This window comes from Halichoerus grypus, chromosome 6 (assembly GCF_964656455.1).
Source record: "Halichoerus grypus chromosome 6, mHalGry1.hap1.1, whole genome shotgun sequence".
NCBI lineage: Eukaryota > Metazoa > Chordata > Mammalia > Carnivora > Phocidae > Halichoerus > Halichoerus grypus.
This window is the reverse complement of record NC_135717.1, coordinates 75463783-75487757: the sequence shown is the minus strand read 5'-3', so window position 1 is coordinate 75487757 and position 23975 is coordinate 75463783. Positions and strand designations below refer to the sequence as shown.

General features: G+C 41.1%; 1 protein-coding gene across 3 annotated transcripts in view; it reads left to right on the top strand.

Annotated features, from left to right (window-relative positions):
- The window catches only part of TUBA8 (tubulin alpha 8), a 35022-nt gene extending 20037 nt beyond the window's left edge, over positions 1-14985 (top strand). For 2 of the 3 annotated variants that reach the window (XM_078075382.1, XM_036102458.2), the window contains exons 2-5: positions 7413-7635; positions 9166-9314; positions 10788-11468; positions 14673-14985. In XM_078075382.1, the coding sequence (XP_077931508.1) occupies positions 7413-7635; positions 9166-9314; positions 10788-11468; positions 14673-14966 (1347 nt within the window). In that variant the 3' untranslated portion in view covers positions 14967-14985. Of the gene's footprint in view, positions 1-5539; positions 5720-7412; positions 7636-9165; positions 9315-10787; positions 11469-14672 lie in introns of all 3 variants that reach the window. The other variant, XM_036102459.2, reaches the window with a different exon arrangement.
- Positions 14986-23975: the final 8990 nt, after the last annotated feature.

The following is a 23975-nucleotide window of genomic DNA, read 5'->3' as shown; positions in this document are numbered from 1 at the left end:
ACAAAGAGCATGTTTCCTCAAAAAAATAGAGGGGAGGGGAGAGTGTCTGGGGGGGCGAGAGGGACACTGCTTCTGTGTCTGCAGTCCTCTGCAAACTGCCCCCATGTAGGCAGGTGTGGCTGAGCTCTGCAGGGTCCATACTTATTTTCTGACCTCAGACCACTTCTGGAGTCACTGCTGCATCTGCCCTTCCCATTACTAAGGACAGGTTCCCCCAGACGTTGTGGGGGTACATGCCTCTGAACAGCAGAGGAGCCCTGATGACCAGAACTTCCCTCGGCAGTAGCTAGGGCACAGGTGCTGGCTAAATGAGGAGGAGTTTTCATAGGAAGCTTCCAGGCTCAGGTCAGGCCATGCAGAGCTAGAGGGCCACTGCTGTTGCTGAGTTTTCTTTCTGAGGGGGCTTCTGAGTGACCTTGACAGGAAGATGAAAAGTTAAAAATAACTTCTGAGGGGGAAATAACTGGTGAATTCAGGACCCATGATGGGGGTGGGTGGACCCAACTGCTCCTTCCTTGGGGGCGGAAGTGGACCAACTGCTCTTTTTCCCTTTGGCCACCAAGGGACCAGTAACGCTATCTGTGGCCGTTGTTGACATTTCCCCTGTCTGTGTCTTCCTGTTAGAATTTCTCCCACATAATGAACTGTGGAAGAATGGGAAAATGGAGTAGGTGGTTATGCACCAGATTAAAACTCCTTAACTGTCTCTCACACTTGCCCCTGAGGTCAGCTAAAGCCTAAGGGCCTTCGGACACCAGTGGGTCTCTTAGGCTGGGAGTCTACTTACCGCACACCCCTGCCATTCCTAAAGATGGTCTTATGTCATCCCTATTGCTGCCCTAAATGCAGTGCCTATAATCTGAGCCCCCTCTCTTGAGCTACTTTCACTCACTGATGTTAATTTAGGTCAAGTTTTTGTTCTTGCTGTTTCTGGCTTGCTATCTTTTCTTTGTTCTGAGTGATTACAAATATGCTGTAATTGAAGGGTTTTGAGCAGAGATAATTCAAGCAATCTTTTATGAATCACATTTCTTCTTACTTTAGTTATTCCTCCATAACACTGTGGATCTACTTTTTATTTGCCATCTTTGACCTAGATCCTAAAATATAGGTAATTTGTTAGCCCAACCTGACAACTAGACATAATTTGGTAATAATATGCTTCCTGAAAGCAACTGTGTGGCATTTGACCACAGGGGATGTGGACTGGTCTCAGGTTTTCACATGGCATATACCACTGGTCTGTGTCAGTTCCTTCCCTAGATAATATGCCAGTTTTACAATACTTCAGAATGATTTTTGAAGCTACAAAGCCTCCTTCTACAGAGGGTCCTAATTAGCTGATCTTAGTCCTCTGAGAGCAAAACAAAAGGGAATGACTAATATTAAGTAGAAATATAAGATTGATATAAGAAAAGGTTTCTTATAGTGGAATTATAAAAGGACTGTAAGGTTCTAGAATTTCTTTTTCGATATTCTGCAAAACATAGGGTCCCCTCCCCATGGAAGATGAAGGTAGGTGGCACAGATGTCTCATCTGCTCTGCTTTTCATGAGCCTACACGTCAGGCAAACTGTGCTGTTTGTGGGACTTGCCCTAAATTTTCCTGCCGCTTGTTCACATTGCTCCTAAGCTCAACTAAAATGATCATTTTGGCATGTCTAAATTCGTCAAGGTCACTGCAAATATTCCTGTTCCAGGAAACCAAGCCAGAGTTGTTTTTTTCTCCTTTGAACTCCCATTGTGTCTTTGGCACTGGCTCTTCTCTTGTTTAATAGATTATAAGACCCCTCAGTGCAGAGTTTTCATTCTAATCATCCCTACATTTATTGAGCACCCACTACATTCAAGCATTGTGCTTGAGGCTGGGGATGCACTGAGTAAGCAAGAGTTCCTTGCCCTCATAGAACTTATTCTCTCTGCTAGGAAAGTCAGAAAATTGAACAAGCAGCCATAATATGGTATGATAAATACAATGATAGGGAAGAAGAGGATTGTGGGAGCACATAATAGGGGCCCTGTGCTGGTTTGTGGTTTTCCAGACTTCCTGTAAGAAGTGACATTTAATGAATAGGATGAGTAGGAGTTAGCCTAGTACCTTTTGATACCTTCCTACACATAATAACACAATAAATATTTGTTGTAGGAATGAACAGAGTGGGTAACTCTTGTAGTTATACCAGCACTAGGTCTGTAAAGATATGTCATACTTTTCTTGAGGAAAGGAAACTCCTTTATTAGGTCTCTCCATCTCCTCATCTTCACCTTCTGGATTGCTGGGCAGAGAGGTTCAGCAGCACACAGAGAACCCCCTTCACCTCCCAGCATCCCTGGAGCACAGAAGTGGTCTGAGCTCTACAAGCCCAGATTCAAAATGGAACTGAGAGAGAAATAGCGTGAGAGAGAAAACATGAGCTCTGATTGGCTAGAGAGGGGAATCTGAAATCTGAGTTTGGAGCAAATTTAGGACTTAAATATCCTCTGCTGGGTCAGCTGCTTCTATACTTCGGCCCCCTCCCTCTCCTTGTACACACCAGCCCTGAGAAACAGATTCCTGGTTCTATCAGAGAAGGATGACCCATTTTCAAAGAGGCTACCACCATAAGCCATTCTCAGTTTCTCTCTGCGCTGGAGCTTTTTTCTGTTTGGAGTTTTGCTATACAAGCTTGGCCTTGCTATATACACTCTCAGGCTTGCATTGATGTAGATGTGGGCATACCCCAGGGCCCTGGAAGTTCAGAGTGCAAGTGAGGCTGGTGGTTGTGTTGTATAAAGGAAAGAACTCAGGCTGAGGTCAGAAGACCTGGATTCCAGTCTGGGCTCTTGCGGCAGAGCTGTGAAATCTTGAATCTGTCCCTTTACCTTTCTGAGCCTCAGATTTTTCATCTGTAAAATGGGGAGGGAATCATATTTGGTGATCCATGAGGCCAGTCTGGTTCTAGTGTCCTAAACATTTACAGTTGACATAACATCCCTGGTTATGCCAGATGGATGACCTCTCTTTGGCATGAGGGGTGACCTCACAAGGCCATCAGCACTGGGTCTGCTCTGTGTTTATCTATGTAGAACTTCTGGGGAGGAAGAGGGGGATGGTGATCAGGCAGTGACTGGAGAAGGCTAGCTCAGTGCCCTGACAAATTAGTTCTTAATATTGTTAGTTGAATAAATGACTAAGTGAAATGGGACAGGAAGAGCCTGGGCCCTGCAGGATAAGGTAATTATGGTGAGTGGAAATCTTTACTCCCATTCTTCCTCTAGTTCCTTTCTTTAAGTTTTTTCTTTTTAGTATGAAAAATTTTAAATATCTGGAATAGTACTATAATGCCACCCATACATATACGATCTAGATTTAATAATAATAATAATTTTTCTGCCAGTTTTACTTTACCTGCTGTGTTTGTTGAAGTATTTTAAAGTAAAAAACAGACGTCATGGCATTTTGCCCCAAATGCTTTAGAAGTGACCCTCAAAAACTAATGATGTACTATATGTTGGCTAACTGAACATAATAAAAAAAAAAGTGACCCTAAAAAATAAGGATATTGTCCTACCTAACTATACTTTCATTATCATGCTTAACAAAATTAATCAATTTCTCTATTTGTCCCCCAAATAATTTTGATTTGTTCAAACCAGAATTCAGGCAAAATGCACATACTACATGTGGATTTATGTTTCTGGAATTTCTTTTGATATGGAACAGTCTCTCCTTTTATCTTTATTTTTTATGAACTAAAAAGATTGTATCAGTTGCCCTGTAGAATGTTTCACCTTCTGGATTTATTTTATTGTTTTCTCAATACGTCACTTATCACTCTGATCCTGGTGTTTTCTATAATGTGGAAACTAAATTTAAAGTGTTTAATAGATTAAGGATGAGTATTTTTTGTTTTGTTTTGTTTTCGTTTTTTTTAGAAAGAGAGTGAGTGCATGCGCAAGACTGAGTGGGGCGGGGAGGGGCAGAAGGAGAGGGAGAGAGAGAATCCTAGGCAGGCTTCAGGCCCAGTGCAGAGCCTGATGCAGGGCTCGATCTCACAACCCTGAGATCATGACTTGAGCCAAAATCAAGAGTTGGACGCTTAACCAACTGAGCCACCCGGGCATTCCAAGGCTAAGTATAAGAATTCCTCATGGGTGGTGTTGTGTATGTCATGTTGCATCACATAAGGAGGTTCTTAATGTCTGGTTTTCTATCAGTACTGTTAAGATTGATCCCAGTGTTTGGCTAGTAACTGTTGTGGTTACTTTTTCCCCTTGTAACCTGTAAGTAACAGTGATTTTTTGGCGCTATTTGAATATCCATTTCTTTTCCCATCAACCTTTCACTTAATGGTGTTGGCATCTTTGTCCAAATCAATTATGTAATTAAGAACTGTAATATGGCAACATTTCTTAATATATCATTCCTTGTACATTTATTAGCTGACATTCTTCAGTTTAAAAAAAGAGCTTTCCCTCATCAACAGTGCTGTTTGTGGACAAATGAATTTTGTTTTCTTTTCTTAATAACACTAAGGAGTTGTGGATTTTTATATACATCCTGTTGCAATCAAGTACCATTCTTCTTCTTTTTGATGCTCATACTGTCTCATCTTTGGCAGTGGGAGCTTCTTCAAGTTGGTTTCTGAGATCTTTCGACATCATCCCGGTCTGTGTTAGCTTCTGTGCTTTCAGGCACCATAAGATGTTCCAGGCTCATCTTGTATATTCCTTGCCCCACACCTAGAACTCTTCATTTCTCCCAGGAGCCCTGGTTCCTGTTAGTGGGGAATGGTATTGAGGGAATCTTCCTTTTCTCTTGATTGGTGTAGTGGCTTTTGGGTTTTGGAAGCATCTATGAACGTATCAGTTATTTCTGAACCTCTTTTATACTTCCAGTTACTCTAAATTAGTTTAACAGGGAAAATAGCTCTTCCTAAGGGGTGTGTATGTATGTGTGTGTGAGAGAGAGAGAGTTTGTGAAGACTGGCATATTTATCAGTATGTGTGAGATTAAAGGGGTTATCAAAAGAGGCTGATATCATTAATATCACCATATTGGTAGTTTTCTGGTCCCAAAGAGCCTTTACTCTTCCTCCTATGACCTCTGATCTTTCTGAAATATCCCTGCATTCTTGCTGAAAAAGAAAGAGTGTTCCAGGGGCGCCTGGGTGGCTCAGTCGTTAAGCGTCTGCCTTCAGCTCAGGTCATGATCCCAGGGTCCTGGGATCGAGCCCCGCATCGGGCTCCCTGCTCAGCGGGAAGCCTGCTTCTCCCTCTCCCACTCCCCCTGCTTGTGTTCCCTCTCTCGCTGTGTCTCTCTGTCAAATAAATAAATAAAATCTTAAAAAAAAGAAAAGAAAGAAAGAAAGAAAGAGTGTTCCAGAAAGAAGGGCTGACTGGAGCGCAAATAGCACCACAGATAGGCCTGGAGGATAGTTGGGGTGTGGTGGTGGTTGGTGCGGGGGTGCAAGGTTCCAAAGACTGAGGGTCAGGGCCACAGAAGATGTTGTCACCTAGAAGGTGATACATAGGATCAGACTTTTTTTTTTTTTTTTAGGTCTCTCCAAAGTCCCATCAGCTTTACATACCTCTTTAGGAAGCCATGGCTGCCTGGATGTGAAAGATGTGGACTGATTGATAACACGCTGGTTGTGGGGTGGTTCCTGGGTGTAGGACACTTTTTTAAAGTCTAAATTAAGACCTAAGGTGAAGGCAGAAAATAGACCTCACAGTAAAGGTGAGTAGAATGGGGACCTGGAGTCTCTAACTTTCCACCTGTGTTTCTGGGTGGAGAATAAAGCTACAAGGTAGTATCATAATGAAAATGATAATGCTAAAGGCAAAAACAACTATAATCATGGCTAACTTATTATTTTCAGATGAGGCGAAGTTAGTTAACTCAGCCAAGGTCACACAGCACAGCAAGTAAATGGAGAAGGCGAGATTTAAACCCTGGGGTGTGGACAGCTTTGTGAGTGAAGCCTTTCTTTGGCCACCAGATTCATGGAAATATAGCTGGGTTGTATTCCCAGATAGGGCTACTTTTCATACTGGCTGCTGTGAACACCTGTGCCCTATGCTCCCCAAGGCAAGGGCATAGAGACAGGTGTAGGGTAGGTGCCCAGTTCTAAAACTGAATTAGGGAGTAATGGGTCCTGGCACCTCTGGCTCTTTGAGGTGTTATTCAGGGCAGCTGCCCTGTTCCCATGACCAGAGAACCTCCAAGTTCCCTCTGACTCCGTGTGTTTCAATGCCCAGCCAAATTCTCTGGAGGCCCTTCTTCTGGCTTGGGTTACCTAGCTGGAAAATGCCAGGTCAGGTCATGGATAAGAATAGAACCCATGGACGAAGCACATGCTTCCCAGCTGGGCTCTAGCAGGCATCGCAGGCACAGAGCCACGTGTGCTGGCCACTGCTTCCTCACAGGTGGGTATATGGAGGTGATGCGGCCATGCTTTCTGGTAAAACCCCAGCTTTTGTTAATACACACACATTCTCTCTCTCTCTCTCTCTCTCTCTCTCGTGCACACACACACACACACACCCATTCTCATCCTCAACTATTAGTATTATGACCAATCAGGTAATTGTGGCTTCATACCAGAGTAACAAAGAGGTAAGGACCCTCTAAAGGTCAGCTTTAATATGTGTCCTGACATAGGCAAAGGAGCAGATTATGGTGGCTACAAAGAAATTTTCCAACTTTAGGAAGAGCCTAATTTATACACTCCCAATTCTCCTTTGCTGATGTAACAATCCTTTCTTCTTCCTACATTTGTGACCAGAATACTAAAGACACCCATGATACCTACTTACAAAGTATTTTCCTTCCATGAGTGTTTATCTGCTCTATGATATTCTGAGTGTGTGAGCATGTGTGTGTGTGTGTGTGTGTGTGTGCGCACGCATGCATGAAAGAGAGAGGGAAAGGGAGGGAGGGGAGGGAAGGAAAGAGAGAAAGAGAAGGAGAAAGAGAGAGATTGAGAGGGGCTGTTGCCTAGGAAGGTCAGGGTTTAGGCATGAATATGAGAGCTGCCACTGTGTATGGTAGTGAATTTATGGACAGTTTCTGCTGTTATCATTGGTTCATCCTTTGACCTCCTTCATCAGTACAGGAATTTCATGGTTTGGAATTAGCCCCTTGTTTTATCAGTATAGCTGTCCTCTTTTTCCTTTTCTTGGCACAAAGGATTAACCCTGGGAAACAACCTTTAGAGCAAGCCTCAGAGCCAAGTCTCAGTCCAGATGCAGTGGTGCCCAGACACCTGACACCTCAGACACCACTTGGTTTTATATGGCATGGTTGTAGGGACGGATATCATGCGAGTTGAATGACAGGGAGAGACAAGTCCTCAGATGTGCAGGATATAGCATAAGGGCATGACGAAGGCCTAGGACTCTCTGACCTTGATTCTGCACTCTCCTCACAGCGGGAGTGCATATCAGTCCACGTGGGTCAAGCAGGAGTTCAGATTGGCAATGCCTGCTGGGAGCTCTTCTGTCTGGAGCACGGCATCCAGGCGGATGGCACCTTTAGTGTCCAGGCCAGCAAGGTCAACGACGATGACTCATTCACCACCTTTTTCAGTGAGACTGGCAATGGGAAACATGTGCCTCGGGCTGTCATGGTAGATCTGGAGCCTACTGTAGTAGGTGAGTATGGGCTAGGATCCTTTCCACAGAAAACAACATGAAGCTGCAGAGCCTTTGGTCCATAATAGCTAAGGCAGCAGAATCTCTAATTGGAAGGTGGGGGTGGCTCAGCTAGAAACTCCCCACCCCACCCCACACTTATTTCTGTTAGTTTCTTGAAATCTCCACAGTCTGGGGGAGTCTTACAATAGGAATCACAGATCTCTGTTCCCCTATTGTAGCTGTAACCTATGCAGAACAAAATACCCTGTACTTAAACCCCTTAAACCTGCTGAGAAAGATCCAAATTGTCAAGATTCTTAACTATATGCTAAGAGTAAAAAATAAAAATAATTTTAGGAATTATGAGAGGTCTCCAAATAGTCAATTTTCCAAAGTATAGGTTTCTGATTCTATAATAATTGCAGTCTTTTCTCATGGGTCTGGCATAACCTTACATATCTTACAAAAAATGGAGTAATAGCAGACACATTCTCTTACAGCCAGAGGTTGCTGTAGTTCTAGAATGAACCTCTTCAGGATCCTAGAAAACAAGGCTTCTGATTTGTGTTGGGACAGGGTTCTTGGTTCTTCACCTTTCCCTTGATTCCCCCTCCCCTCCCCCGCAACATCACTTCCCTTGGGTCTGACTCCTGGGTCAATCCTCAGCTCAACATCAGGATTTCCTTAGCTTCAAGGCTGGTTCACCAAGCAAGGGATGGGTAAGTTTCACAGAGATATCTGGGCTAATGTCTGTAATGCCTAAACACTAATTTCTAGGGGCAACAGGTACACAACCCTTGGATACTTTGTACAAATACAAAATGTGCAGATTACCCTCCCAGGCACTATGCAAATGGATGATTTCCCTGGGTGGGGGCGTAGAGGAACTCTGAAGAAAAGAGGACATGTAGTTGGGCCTTGATATATCTTGATCTGCTATATATCTACTTTGTGTGGACCCTTGGAGGTGAGCTGAATAGCCACCCTCTCTAGGGTTCCTGCTCTTCTAGAATCTGGAACATAGCTCTGCTTCAAAGTCATTCTAAAATATCTCCAGTGCCTGACATATATTAGGTTAGGGGTGGGACAATTCCTGGGAGAGCAGATCACCTGGAATCTTTCTCTGTATCCCTAGAACATTTTAGTGCAAGTGAAATTGGGTTAAAGTTTTGGGTAACCTTGCAGTATGAAAGAAAAAAAGTAAAAAGGAAGACTTGAGGGGCCAAAGTGGAAGGAAAGAGGGGCAATCAACTTTGGTGTTTGGTGAACTTTGTGAACCTGATGCTTTTAAAAGTTCCTGCCAGCAGAGCAGGAAAGCTTCTCTTTGCCTATTTGAGTCTAAGGCTTCTGGTTCTATTAGTGCCTATGTTACCCTGGAATTCTCTTAACCTTTTGCAGATTTATTATAGGGTTGTCTGGTTTTACCTCAGTGGAGTCTTACAGGTAGAGGAAATGGAGACCCAGAAAAGTATTATATGATATTTAATGAGGGACGCATCTCCTCTAGAAACAAGGTAGTAAGACCTGATAGTTTCTGTCTCTTGGTAGATGAAGTTCGGGCAGGAACCTACCGTCAGCTCTTCCATCCAGAGCAGTTGATCACAGGGAAGGAGGATGCAGCTAACAACTATGCCCGGGGCCACTACACAGTGGGCAAGGAGAGCATCGACCTGGTGCTGGACCGCATACGGAAGCTGGTAAGTATTAACAAGGGTAGGGAATTGATGAGTCAGGCTAAAATGGACAGGCCTAAGCCTGAACAGAATTAGTGGAGGCACATGACCCCTGGCTACAGAATAGAGCTCCTAAGATTTGGGAATTTTTGCTTATGTTGTGTAAGAAGCATTCACAGTGATGATGCCCCTTTCTCCACCTGGACATCATGAACTACCCTACAGGCCAATGCCCTACTAATTCTTATTGATACTCTATGGTAGTATCTGGGGGAAATTCCAGGTATAAGGAAGGCTAGCTCTTTGCTTGTTGGAAGCATAGGTTAACACAGAATTTACCTTGGAAGAGAAGAGGAAGAGATTATTGATACATTTGAGCACTTACAAATGCCATTACAAATGTCAATTAGATACGTTCCTTCACTTAATTCCCTTAATAATCATACAGAGAAAGAGAAAGTCATTTCCCTCTACTTTACAGATGAAGAAATTGAGGGCCAGGGTGGCTTAATAATTTAGCTGGGTCACACAACTAGAAAGTGGCAGAGTTAGGATTTGAATCAGGTTCTTTTGGCTAGAAAGCTCTGAGTTGCAGGGTGGGCCACTTTATCTCTTTGAGCTTTCATTTCCTTATCTTTACAATGGAAATGGTTGGACTTGATCAGGGATTCTTGGGAGCTAAGGATGCCAAATTTTTGTATATGTTCACTTTTTCTGTTTAGTGGAGGGCTCATAGGGGTTATCTGTCTCAAAGCCGTGTGTGGGCCCCTAAAGTTCAGAACCAGTATCATAGATCATACCCAATGGGAAAATTTGTGACTGTATGAATTCCTTTTGTTATGATAAGAGAGAGGTAACATTGAGTACTTACTCAATCATGCTATCTCATTGAGTACTTAATCATATCATGCTATCTCATTTGATAATCACAATAACCTTGAGAGATGAGTATATTTTTTATTGCCCTACTTTAGTCAGGAAGAAACAGAAATCTAGAGAGGTTCAATAACTTGCTCAAGTTTTTACAACTGGGAAATGACAAAATTGATACTAAAACTCAGGTTCTCTGACTCCATTTATATTTCTGAAATTGGTACCCTGAGCCACCTTTCAAGGCTCCTTTCAGCAGCTCCCACAAAACCAATGACAAGGGCAGGGAAAATGGGCAAGGAGTTGGGGTTCTCAAAGGGCAAAGTTATTAATCATTGTGGTTCTGAAACTCTTATTCCTGGTTCAACCAAGCTACTGGGCTGGAAACTTCCATGTACCTAGTGGCATGTACCTGTGCTGTTTGCCACCCTATATATTTTAGCTAGTCCTCTCAAGATCAACCCAACTCCTTTTATCTTACTTCTTCAAGGCTGTTTTGATTTTACCTACATAAAAATGTTGAGGAATAGAGTGGGGCAGGTAGAGAGGATTGCTTGCCTTTGTTGACATGAGGGTATTCTCGTAAACTTGTCTTCATCATTTCTTCTCATGCTCTACTCTCCCCAGACAGATGCCTGCTCTGGCTTGCAGGGCTTTTTGATCTTCCACAGTTTTGGTGGGGGCACTGGCTCTGGCTTCACTTCTCTGCTGATGGAACGGCTCTCCCTGGATTATGGCAAGAAGTCCAAGCTAGAGTTTGCTATCTACCCAGCCCCTCAGGTCTCCACTGCAGTGGTGGAGCCCTACAACTCCATTCTGACCACTCACACCACACTGGAACATTCAGATTGTGCTTTTATGGTGGATAATGAAGCCATCTATGACATCTGCCGCAGGAACCTAGACATCGAGCGCCCCACCTATACCAATCTCAACCGCCTCATCAGCCAGATTGTGTCTTCCATCACTGCCTCTCTCCGCTTTGATGGGGCCCTTAATGTGGACCTCACTGAGTTCCAGACCAACCTGGTGCCCTACCCCCGCATCCACTTCCCACTGGTCACTTATGCACCCATTATATCTGCTGAGAAAGCCTATCATGAACAACTCTCCGTGGCTGAGATAACCAGCTCCTGCTTTGAGCCCAACAGTCAGATGGTGAAGTGTGACCCAAGACATGGGAAGTACATGGCCTGCTGCATGCTCTACCGGGGGGACGTGGTGCCTAAGGATGTGAATGTCGCTATTGCTGCCATCAAAACCAAGAGGACTATTCAGTTTGTAGATTGGTGTCCCACAGGCTTTAAGGTGAGAGCTGATGACTTAGGGAGAAGAGAGACAAATAGAGAAGCAGAGGGAGATTACCAGGGATGGGGGAGGAAGATGTGTAAATTCCAGGGTCTTAGACATACAATTCCATGGGAGCTTCAGGCTTCATGGGATGATATGGGAGGAGGGCTTAAGACAAATATAACCGTAATTTCATTAGTTCATTCATTTTAGGTAAGGAGAGACTTTATTTGAAAGGATTATTGAAAGAAGTAGGAGGAGGACAATTGCAATACTCAGAAGGGCAATACTGCAGTAGGGAGAAGGCTCTTACTGCTCCTGAACCCTAACATCTGCAAGCATCTCAAAGGTCAGGAAGAAAAGGGCTTTTCTCTAGTAAGGAGGACTGAACAGGCTGGAAAGAACCCAGGCAGGCAAGTGGGATGAACAGGATGAATGAGTGGAGGTAGATGTAATCTGACAATAGATCAGAGAATGGAGTTAACCAAATTAATTCAAGTTACCAGAGAGATATAATTCCCTCCTTTAACAAAAGATGTGTTCCTCTCCCAATTTATTTTGAAAAGTTAAATATTCATCCTGTAAGTCTTAATTAACTTAGAGTGAGGATAAGAAATTTTATGGTTACTATAGGACTGTGAGTCACTTATTTTGTGAAGCCCTGACATTTTCCATTAACCAGGAGTAAGAAGAAGCTGAGGAAGCCTGTTGTAGATCAGGTGTCCGCACTCTGGAAAATGCCAGACTCTGAGGGTTAGTGGGTAGGTACAATAGCCAGGGAAAACCCATGGATCTCAGGACTAGTGAATGTTGAATGTTAGAAGTCACTCCTTTGAGTTGCACTGGCAAGGCATGCAGCTGGCTCTGTGCATGTGAACTGTTTGACCACTTTGTCCTGTGTTCCCATGGTCTTTAATCAGATTCCATTATCAAAATAATTACCATCATTTACATTAATTAGTAACCCCCAGCCATGCCTTTAATAGTTCAGAGGTTCACTCAGCACCAGGGGTGGTTATACCAGTTGCTAGATATAAAGAGATGAGCATGTCTGTTTTTCCCTGATGGTGCTTACAAAAACAAGGCATCATGTGCCAGTTTCTTGACTGACCTATTTGCATATGAGGCTTTGACCTAGCTGATCTCCTTTTGTAGCATTTTCCCTCACTGCTATACTCCTAGCTATATACACAATCTTTCCCTCCTAGACTACACCTATTTTTATGGATCAGTTTTGGTCATTCATGTGAAAATTATCAAGATCTTCCAAAATATGGAGTTCTTTTTAAATTTTTAAAATGGAAACAACAAAACAAGCTAGTAGGAAAATGAATAGGAAAAAAGAAAAAATGAGATGTGAGGGTAGTGGGGAAGTTAACAAAAAGGAGATGCCCCTCATTCTCTCTCTTCTATTTTAAGCTGAAGTTTGGGGATTATGTCCAGAACGATAGGTAGGTCTAGCATCTTTAGCTGCTTTTTGGAAAAGCTTATGTTTGTTGAACTTCATCCTCTCACATCCTCCCCAAGGGAGTTTGTCCCTATTTGACTCAGTTGAAGGGATAATTACTGTTTGAGAGAGGAGAGTTGGCTCCAGGCACAAAGTTTTTTGCTGGTCAGGGTCAGATCTAGCAAAATATGTGATACAGCAAAGTTTATATTCGTTGCACATCCCCTTCTCATTTTTGGTCCTTTGCCCCTGTCGCAGCCTCACCTCTACCACCAAGATACTACTTTTGTCTAAGAGGAATGATAGATGATTGTGAATTCATTTAATGGGCTACACACTTGGCTATATAGCCTGCTGTAACTCCTACCTACATCTCAAGAGAACATGCATTTTAAAGCTATGAAATTAAGAGGCTGACAAATAAGGCATGATGACCTGGGTAGGAGAGGTATTTTTTGTGGTTCTGTGTCCCATAAATATTATCACAGTTTTACCTTCGACTTCTTCCAGTTTTCTGGGATTGGCTTTGATTTGGGATATGTGTATAGGGAGAAGGGAGATTTCTCAGTGCCCCTAATATCAGATTGGGTTAGCTTAGAGGACCCTGCCATGCTACCATATCTTGGAAAGTTGGCTTGTCCAGGCAAGAGTTTTAATTAACTTTCTTTGATTGAAGTCCTTGCTTTTCTTCTAACAAGCCTCACTCCCCTGAGACATGGGGCCAGGTTAACACTAACACCATCTCCAGGACCTTTTGGATTTTTAAATTTATTGCTCTGGATTATCTCCATGATCGTTTTTTTTTTTTAATTTAAATTCAATTAGCCAACGTATAGTACATCATTAGTTTTTGATATAATGTTCAATGATTCATTAGCTGAATATAACACCCAGTGCTCATCATATCATGTGCCCTCTTTAATTCCCATCACCTAGTTACCCCATCCCCCCACCCACCTCCCTGATCTTTAAACAGCCCTTTGCCCTTGGCAGAGAAATTTCCCTAAATTTGTTGACAGTATAACTAAGAAACTTTAGATGACCATGTGGAAAAGAGTAAACTTCAAGTCTAGAAATTAATTTGCCTATAAAGAGGATCTATTTCCCTTTTCAAGATAAACATGTAGTGTACACCCCCCCCTTAATAATAATCTCATTCATTACCCTCATTTGTCTACTTGAATCTCCCCCACTAACATTTCTACCTATTACCAGCCCTGTTCTCCTCCTTTTCTTTTCTTAAAAGATTTTATTTATTTGTTGGGGTGGGGGAGAGAGAGAGAGAGAGAGAGAGCTCACAAGCAGGGGAGTGGCAGGCAGAGGGAGAAGTAGGCTCCCCACTGAGCAAGGAGCCTGCTGTGGGACTCGATCCCAGGACGCCGGGGTCATGACCTGAGTGAAAGGCAGACACTTAACTGAGCCACCCAGGCATCCCTGTTCTCCTCCTTTTCTTTTGCAGTTTTTATTTTTTTCTTCCAAGTTTTTATTTAAATTCCAGCTAGCCTTTTGCAGTCTTTAGATTTTATAACCCTTCCCTTGAATTTGCCTTCACCCAATTCTACTCACTTTTAATTTCTCTTCAACACTCACTTCTCTCTACCTGTCTGTTTCTCAAACCTTTTGGTTCCTTCTTTTCACATCTAGGCCTGCTCCCATTCCCACCCCATGACTGTGTCTTGCTACCACACCATGTTACCAAGGTAACCCCATCTTGAGTTATCCTTTGGCTGCTCTGCATTTTCTTTTCTTGCTCCTCTTCTTTCTCTGTTCCTCAGGTGGGCATCAACTATCAGCCACCCACCGTGGTGCCAGGAGGGGACCTGGCCAAAGTCCAGCGGGCTGTTTGCATGCTGAGCAACACTACTGCAATTGCGGAGGCCTGGGCCCGCCTGGACCACAAGTTTGACCTCATGTATGCCAAGCGGGCCTTTGTGCATTGGTATGTTGGAGAGGGAATGGAAGAAGGAGAATTTTCTGAGGCCAGGGAGGACCTGGCTGCTCTGGAGAAGGATTATGAAGAAGTGGGGACTGATTCATTTGAAGAAGAAAATGAAGGGGAGGAGTTTTAAATATAACACTTTCCCCTTGGCTGTGTCTCTTTATTTATGCTTCTCCACTCAAAGCACGTTTAACTATTCCAAGAGTAACAGACTATACTCCTAAGCCCAGACTAATTTCTGTTTTCCATTAGAAGAGGTATCTAACACCAGTGCCTGTGGGTGATTGGGCCAAAAATGAATGCGGAGCTGTTCAGACCCTCCCTTGGGTAAAAGCAGCTTTGTGTCACACACACACACAAAAAATGAGAGTCACTGTCTCTAGTTAGGGTGAAGCCAGGTTACATGTTGTGAAGAGACCTAATCAGGATTTTAAATTCTGGATTAGTCTTGGCCCACCCTAAAATGTAGCCTGTTGGCTATGGAAAGATCTGGGCATTGGGAAGATTGAAGGAAGGAAGGGAGTGACACTGTTAGAGAGTGAGAAACAAGACAGACACATTTCCTGCCCTTGTAAAAACACAAATAAATGAACGAGATAATTCAGGTAGTGTTAACTGATATGAAGTAAAAAAAAAAACCATGATGAGGGAAAGTGTCTGGGGGAATGCTCCTTTAGACTGGGTGGTCAGAAAAAGCCTCATGGAGACCTGAATGACAGGAGAGAGCCATCATGTGAAGTTCTGGAGTTAGAGAGTGCTGGACATAGAACAAAACACAGATGTGGGAACAAGCTTATGTCCGAAGAACATAAAGGAGGTCAACGTGCCTAGAGGATGGTGTGAGATGGAGATGAGATCCCAGAGCCAAGCTGGGGCCAGAGCATACAGAGCATGGTAAGGAGTTTAGATTTTTCTCTAAGTGAAACAAACATTTGGAAGGTTTTAAGCAGGATATACCATACTTTATATATGTACATACCTTATCTCTAATCCTCCCAACAATCTCAAATGGATACTCTGCTCATTTTATAGATGAAGAAACTGGGGTTTACAGAGTTGATATGTTGCATATAGTAAGAAAGCTCAGATAACAGGGACTACCAATTCTATTCTTTTGTCTACCTGCACTGTTTCTATGCCTTGGTATCTGTGCCCAGGTTTCAACTGCTGCTTCATAGAATGATGGATGGAGGAGAAACAAAAGTATATAACATTTACAAAAGAGAGGATGAGTTAATGCATCTCTTCTCTGAAGTTGGCAGCTCTGGTAGGATTTTAGTGAAATCAAAAAGCTGTTCTTATGCAACTACTATTGGTAAGATACCCAGGGTTGGGAGCACAGTAGGTCCCTGTGTATTAAATGTACATCTTGTTAATTGTTGATTTTCCCTAATTTTTATTGTATATTCCTTGGTAGCCCTGAGAAAAATAGAATAAAATGTTCCAAGAAAAGGAAGGTTAGGTAAGAAGTAATGCTAATCACTTCTAGAGGATTGTCTTCAGAGAAACCATACTTCCTTGCTCTTCTATGAAGGAGATCATGGTAAAAAAAAAAAAAAAAAAAAAAAGGAGGTCCAGATCTGCTGTCCATTGTGAGCTTCCTTATCTGAGGATCATTCCTGCACCAAGTCCCATAGGTATCTGCATAGACAAATTTATTAGAGAATTGTATGAGAGAATTAGGGTCAGGAACTCAGGAAGGGGCATATTCTCTCTTGATGCAAGTTGAGAGACCTACCCATGGGATTTCAGATAAGCCTCAAAATTTCCTGGGTGTGTAACTATGACCTAATTAGGGAGAAAATAACACATCCTCAAGGCCAGGGTTTAGGGCTGTGGTAAATCACTCATGGTGTGTTCCTTTCCTTTAGACTTATGTGAATTATGTGAATTATTAGAATTATGTGAAAGCTAACGCATTCAGATGAGGGAAAATAGAAGAATAATAGTTGGAAATGAAGAAGTAAAACTATTTCTATTTGTAAATGATATGATGGTACATTTGGAAAACCCTATTCTATAAGACTAACTTAAACAAAATATGTCAGTATGGTAGCAGGGTATTAGTAGCCTTGATTTCACAAATAACAATAATTGGTTAGTGGAGGAAGAAACTTCTGTTAAGAACAGAAACAAAAAGAGAAATACTTAGAAATAACAATTTACTAGAAAGGTTTAGAAGCCTTTATGAGAAAACTTTAAACTCAAAGACACAAAAATAGCCTTGAATAAATTTAAAGACATTCCTTATTATTGGATAGTAACTGTCAACAAAATAAATATATTATTCTCCCTAAGGTAATTTATAAATTTAATGTAATCCAATAAAAATGCCCATTTTATTTTTTTTGCCCATTACTTTTTCTTAAAAAACCTTTATTGTGAGATAATTAGGGATTCACAGGAAGTTGCAAAAATGATAGAGAGGTTTACCCAGTTTCCTCCAACAATTATATTTTACATAATATCAAACTCAGGAAATTGACATTGACACCATTTGTGGGCATATCTCTATGCCATTTTATCACTTGTGTATATTTGTGTAATTACCACTCCAGTCAAGACAAGAAACTGTTCTATCACTACAAAGATCTCTCTCCTGCTACCCCCTTTATTCCTACTCATCCTCCTCCCCCAACCCTTAAACATTGGCCATCACTAATTTTTTTCCCATCTCCATAGTTCTGTTACCTTGAAAATGTTGTACAGATGGAGTTACATATTATATAAGTTTACCTGTATTTCTAGTTCTTTAAGAGTTTTAAATCATAAATAGGAGTTGAATTTTGTTAAATGCCATTTTTGCATCAGTTAATTTTGATCACGTGATTTTCTTCTTTAGCCTGCTGATATGGTGGATTACATTGATTTTTGAATATTGAACCGTCTTTGTATCCTTGGAATAAAACCTTACCTGATCAAGGTGTATAATTCTTTTTATATATTGCTGACTTCTATTTGCTAACATTTTGTGAAGAATTTTCACATCAGTATCCATAAAGAATATTGGTCTGCAGTTTTCTTTCCTTTTTGCACTTTGTCTGATTTTGGTATCAGGGTACTATTACAGGGAAACCAACTGGGCCTGGAGATTTCTTTTTTGAATTGTAAAAATTAAAAGTTCAATTTCTTTAAAACTTATGGAGTTATTCAAACTACCTCATGTTGGTGAGGTATGGTAGTTTGTGCTTTTCAAAGAATTGTTCAGTTCAAATAAGTTATCAAATTTATGTGTGTATAGTTGTTTATAGTATTCTCTTATGCTTTTATATCTGCAGGGTTTGTAATACCATCTCCTTTTAAATTCCTGATATTGGTAATTTGTATTGTCTCTCTTTTTTCTTTTTTTAAATTTAATTTTATTTAAATTCAACTAAATAACATACAGTGTATTATTAGTTTCAGAGGTAGAAGTCAATGATTCTCTCTTTTTTTTGTCAGTCTTGCTAGAGGTTTGTCAATTTTATTCATCTTTCAAAGATTACATTTTCTATTTCTCTGATTTTTCTACATTGTGTATTTGTTTTCAATTTCATTGATTTATCCTATATTTCTTCCTTCTTTTTCTTTTCAGTTTCTATTGCTCTTTTTTACTAGTTTCTTACAGTGAGAACTTACCTTACTAATTAGTGACTTTTCTTCTCTAACAAAAACATTTAGTGCTATAAATTTCTTTCTTCTTTTTTTTTAAAGATTTTATTCATTTCTTTGACAGAGAGCGGGAGAGAGAGCAAGAGAAAGCACAAGCTGGGGGAGCACTAGAAGGAGAGGGAGAAGCAAGCTCCCCACCGAGCAGGGAGCCCAATGCCAGGCCTGATCCCAGGACCCTGGGATCATGACCTGAGCAGAAAGCAGACGCTTAACCGACTAAGCCACCCAGGAGCCTATATAATTCTTTCTTAGTACTGTTTTAGTTATGACCCACAATTTTTTAAAAAAAATTTATTTAAATTAATTAATTTTTTTAATGGATTAATAATTAATTTGTTTATTTATTATGTTCAGTTAGCCAACATAGAGTACATCATTAGTGTTTGATGTAGTGTTCAATGATTCATGGGTTGCGTATAACACCCAGTGCTCATCACAACACGTGCCCTTCTTAATACCATCACTCGGTTACCCCTTCCCCCTCCCCCCTTCCCTCTGTAACCCTCAGTTTGGTTCCTGGAGTCCAGAGTCTCTCATGTTCCTCTCCCTCTCTGATTTCTTCCCATTCAGTTTTCCCTCCCTTCTCCTGTTGTCCTCTGTGCTATTCCTTATGTTCCACATATGAGTGAAAGCATATGATAATTGCCTTTCTCTACTTGACTTATTTCACTTAGCATAATCCCCTCCAGTTCCATCCATGTCGATGCAAATGGTAGGTATTCATCTTGATGGCTGAATAATATTCCATTGTATATATGAACCACATCTTTATCCATTCATTTGTAAAAGGCGAATGATTTATGCAATCTGAAGAGAAACCAGAGTATTTTATCCATTCATTTGTTGAAGGACATCACGGCTCCTTCCACAGTTTAGCATGAACATCGGGGTGCATGTGCCCCTTCTTTTCACTACATCTGTATCTCTGGGGTAAATACCCAGGAGTGCAATCGCTGGGTTGTAGGGTAGCTCTATTTTGAACATCTTGAGGAACCCCCATACTGTTTTCCAGAGTGGCTGTACCAGCTTGTATTCCCACCAACAGTGTAGGAGGGTTCCCCCTTCTCCGCATCCTCACCAACATTTGTTGTTTCCTGTCTTGTTAATTTTGGCCATTCTAAATGGTGTAAGGTGGTATCTCATTATGGTTTTGATTTGTATTTCCCTGATGGCTAGTGGTGCTGAACATTTTTTCATGTGTCTGTTGGCCATTTGTATGTCTTCTTTGGAGAAGGGTTTGTTCAGGTCTTCTGCCCATTTCTTGACTGAATTATTTGTTTTTTGGATGTTGAGTTTGAGAATTTCTTTATAGATCTTGGATACCAGCCCTTTACCTGATAAGACATGTGCAAATATCTTCTCCCATTCCGTGGGTTGCCTCTTAGCTTTGTTGACTGTTTCCTTTGCTGTGCAGAAGCTTTTTATCTTGATGAAGTCCCAAAAGTAATTTTTGCCTTTGTTTCCCTTGCCTTTGAAGACGTGTCTAGCAAGAAGTTGCTGTGGTTGAGGTCAAAGAGGTTACTGCCTATGTTCTTCTCTAAGACTTTGATGAATTTCTGTCTCACATTTAGGTCTTTCATCCATTTTGAATTTATTTTTGTGTATGGTGTAAGAAAGTGGTCCAGTTTCATTCTTCTGCATGTGGCTATCCAATTTTCCCACCACCATTTGTTGAAGAGACTGTCTTCTTGCCGTTGGATATTCTTTTCTGATTTGTCATTCTGGTTCCATACAAAATTTAGGATTGTTTGTTCCAGCTCTATGAAAAATGTCGATGGTATTTTGATAGGGATTGCACTGAATGTGTAGATTGCTCTGGGCAGCATGGACATTTTCACAATGTTTATTCTTCCAATCCATGAACATGGAATGTTTTTCCATCTCTTTGTGCCTTCCTCAATTTCTTTCATAAGCGTTCTGTAGTTTCTAGAGTATAGATCCTTTACCTCTTTGGTTAGGTTTATTCCTAGGTAACTTATGGTTTTGGGGGCTATTGTAAATGGAATCGATTCCTTAATCTCTTCCTTCAGTCACATTGTTAGTGTATAGAAATGCAACTGATTTTTGTGCATTGATTTTATATCCTGCCACTTTACTGAATTCCTGTGTGAGTTCTAGCAATTTTGCGGTGGAGTTTTTTGGGTTTTCTACATAGAGTATCATGTCATCAGCCAAGAGTGAAAATTTGACTTCTTTGCCAATTTGGATGCCTTTTATTTCTTTTTGTTGCCTGATTGCTGAGGCTAGGACTACCAGCACTATGTTTAACAACAGTGGTGACAGTGGGCATCCCTGTCATGATCCTGACCTTAGGGGAAAAGCTCTCAGTTTTTCCCTGTTGAGGATGATATTCACTGTCAGTTTTTCTTATATGGCTTTTATGATATTGTGGTATGTTCCCTCTATCCCTGCACTGCAGAGAGCTTTTTATCAAGAACAGATGCTGTAGTTTGTCAAATGCTTGTTCTGCATCTATTCAGAGGATCATATGGTTCTTGTCCTTTCCTTTATTAATATAGTATATCACATTGATTGATTTGTGGATGTTGAACCATCCTTGCATCCCAGGAATAAATCCCACTTGGTCCTGGTGAATAATCCTTTGAATATACTGTTGGATCCTATTAGCTAGTATCTTGGTGAGAATTTTTGCATCCATGTTCATCAGGGATACTGGTCTGTAATTCTCCTTTTTGATGGGGTCTTTGTCTGGTTTGGGGATAAGGGTAATGCTGACCTCATAGAATGAGTTTGGAAGTTATCCTTCCATTTCTATTTTTTGAACCAGCTTCAGAAAAATAGGTATTAATTCTTCTTTAAATGATTGGTAGAATTCCCCTGGGAAGCCATCCAGCTCTGGATTCTTGTTTTTTGGGAGATTTTTGATTACTGTGTCAATTTCCTTGCTGGATATGGATCTGTTCAGGTTTTCTATTTCTTCCTTGTTCAGTTTTGGTAGTTTATATGTTTCTAGGAATGCATCCATTTCATCCAGATTGCCTAATTTGTTGGCATATTGTTGCTCATAATATGTTCTTATAATTGTATTTCTTTGGGGTTGGTTGTGATCTCTCCTCTTTCATTCATGATTTTGTTAATTTGGGGCTTTCCTCTTTTCTTTTTGATAAGTCTGGCTAGGGGTTTATCGATCTTAATTCTTTCTAAGAACCAACTCCTAGTTTCATTGATCTGTTCTACTGTTTTTTGTTTTTTTTTTTTTTTTTAATTTCTACGTCATTGATTTCTGCTCTCATCTTTATTAATTCTCTTCTCCTGCTGGATTTAGGCTTTATTTGCTGTTCTTTCTCCAACTCCTTTAGGTGTAAGGTTAGGTTGTGTGTTTGAGACTTTTCTTGTTTCTTGAGGAAGGCTTGTATTGCTATATACTACCCTGCTAGGACCATCTTTGCTGCATCCCTAAAGTTCTGAACTGTCATGTTTTCATTTTCATTTACTTCCATGTATTTTTTTTTTTTTTAATTCTTCTTCAGTTTCCTGGCTGACCCATTCATTCTTTACTAGGATGCTCTTTAACTTCCATGTATTTGTGGCCTTTCCAAATGTTTTCTTGTAGTTGACTTCAAGTTTTAAAGCATTGTGGTCTGAAAATATGCGTGGAATAATCTCGATCTTTTGGTACTGGTTGACACCTGACTTGTGACCCAGTATGTAATCTATTCTGGAGAATATGCACTTGGAGTGTACTTGAGAAGAAAGTGTATTCTGCTGTTTTAAGATGAAATGCTCTGAATATATCTGTGAAATCCATCTGGTCCAGTGTGTCATTCAAAGCCCTTGTTTCCTTGCTGATCTTTTTTGTAGATGATCTGTGTATTGCTGTGAGGTGTTAAAGTCCCCTACTATTATTGTATTATTATCAATGTATTTCTTTAATTTTGTTATTAATTATATAATTGGCTGCTTCCAAGTTAGGGGCATAAATATTTACAACTGCTAGATCTTCTTGTTGGATAGGCCCTTTTATTATGATAGAGTGTCCTTCTTCATCTCTTATTACAGTCTTTGGTTTAAAATCTAGTTTGATATAAGGATGGCTACTTTAGCTGTCTTTGGATGTCCATTGGCATGATAAATGGTTCCCCACCCCCCTCACTTTCTTTTTTTTTTTTAAGATTTTATTTATTTATTTGACAGAGAGAGACACAGTGAGAGAGGGACACAAGCAGGGGGAGTGGGAGAGGGTGAAGCAGGCTCCCCACTGAGCAGGCAGCCTGATGCAGGGCTCAATCCCAGGACCCTGGGATCATGACCCGAGCCGAAGGCAGACACTTAATGAGAGAGCCACCCAGGCGCCCCATCTACCCCCTCACTTTCAATCTGGAGGTGTCTTTGGGTCTAAAATAAATCTCTTATAGACAGCATATCGATGGGTCTTGTGTTTTTATCCTTTCTGATACCCTATGTCTTTTGATTGGAGCATTTAGTCTATTTACATTCAGAGTAATTATTGAAAGATATGAAGTGAGTGCCATTGTATTACCTGTAAAGTCACTGTTTCTCTAGATTATCTGTTCCTTTCTGTTCTTTGTTACTTTGGGACTCTCTCTTTGCTCAAAGGATCCCCTTTAATAATTCTTGCAGGGCTGGTTTAGTGTTCAGAAATTCCTTTAGTTTTTGTTTGTCGTAGAAACTCTTTATCTCTCCTTCTATTCTGAATGACAGCCTTGCTGGATAAAGTATTCTTGGCCTCATATTTTTCCCCTTTAGCATGTTGAATATATAATGCCAGTCCTTTCTGCCCTGCCAGGTCTCTATGGACAGGTCTGCTGCCAGCCTTATGTTTCTACCCTTGTAGGTTAAGGACCTATTGTCCTGAGCTGCTTTTAGGGTTTTCTCTTTATCTTTGAAATTTGCAAGCTTCAGTATTATATGTTGAGGTGTTGACCTATTTTTGTTGATTTTGAGGGGGGTTCTCTGGGCCTCCTGCACTTGAATGCCTGTTTCCTTCCACAGATTTGGGAAGTTCTCAGCTATAATTTGTTCAAATAAACCTTCTGCCGCTCTCTCTCCTCCTCTTCTTCTGGAACCCCTATTATTTGAATATTATTTTGCTTTATCAAATCATTGAGTTCTCGAATTCTTCCCCCATGATCCAGTAGTTGTTTTTCTTGCTTTTCCACAGCTTCCTTATTCTCCATCATTTTGTCTTCTATATCACTGACTCTGCCTCATTTATCCTAGCAGTTAGAGCCTCCATTTGGGACTGTATCTCAGTAATAGCATTTTTAATTTTGGCCTGATTAGATTCCTTTATTTCTTTTATTTTTATTTTTATTTTTTTAAAGATTTTCTTTATTTATTTGACAGAGAGAGACACAGCAAGAGAAGGATCACAAGCAGGGGGAGTGGGAGTGGGAGAGGGAGAAGCAGGCTTCCCGCTGAGCAGGAAGACCGATGCGGGGCTCTATCCCAGGACCCTGGGATCATGACTTGAGCCAAAGGCAGACACTTAACGACTGAGCTACCC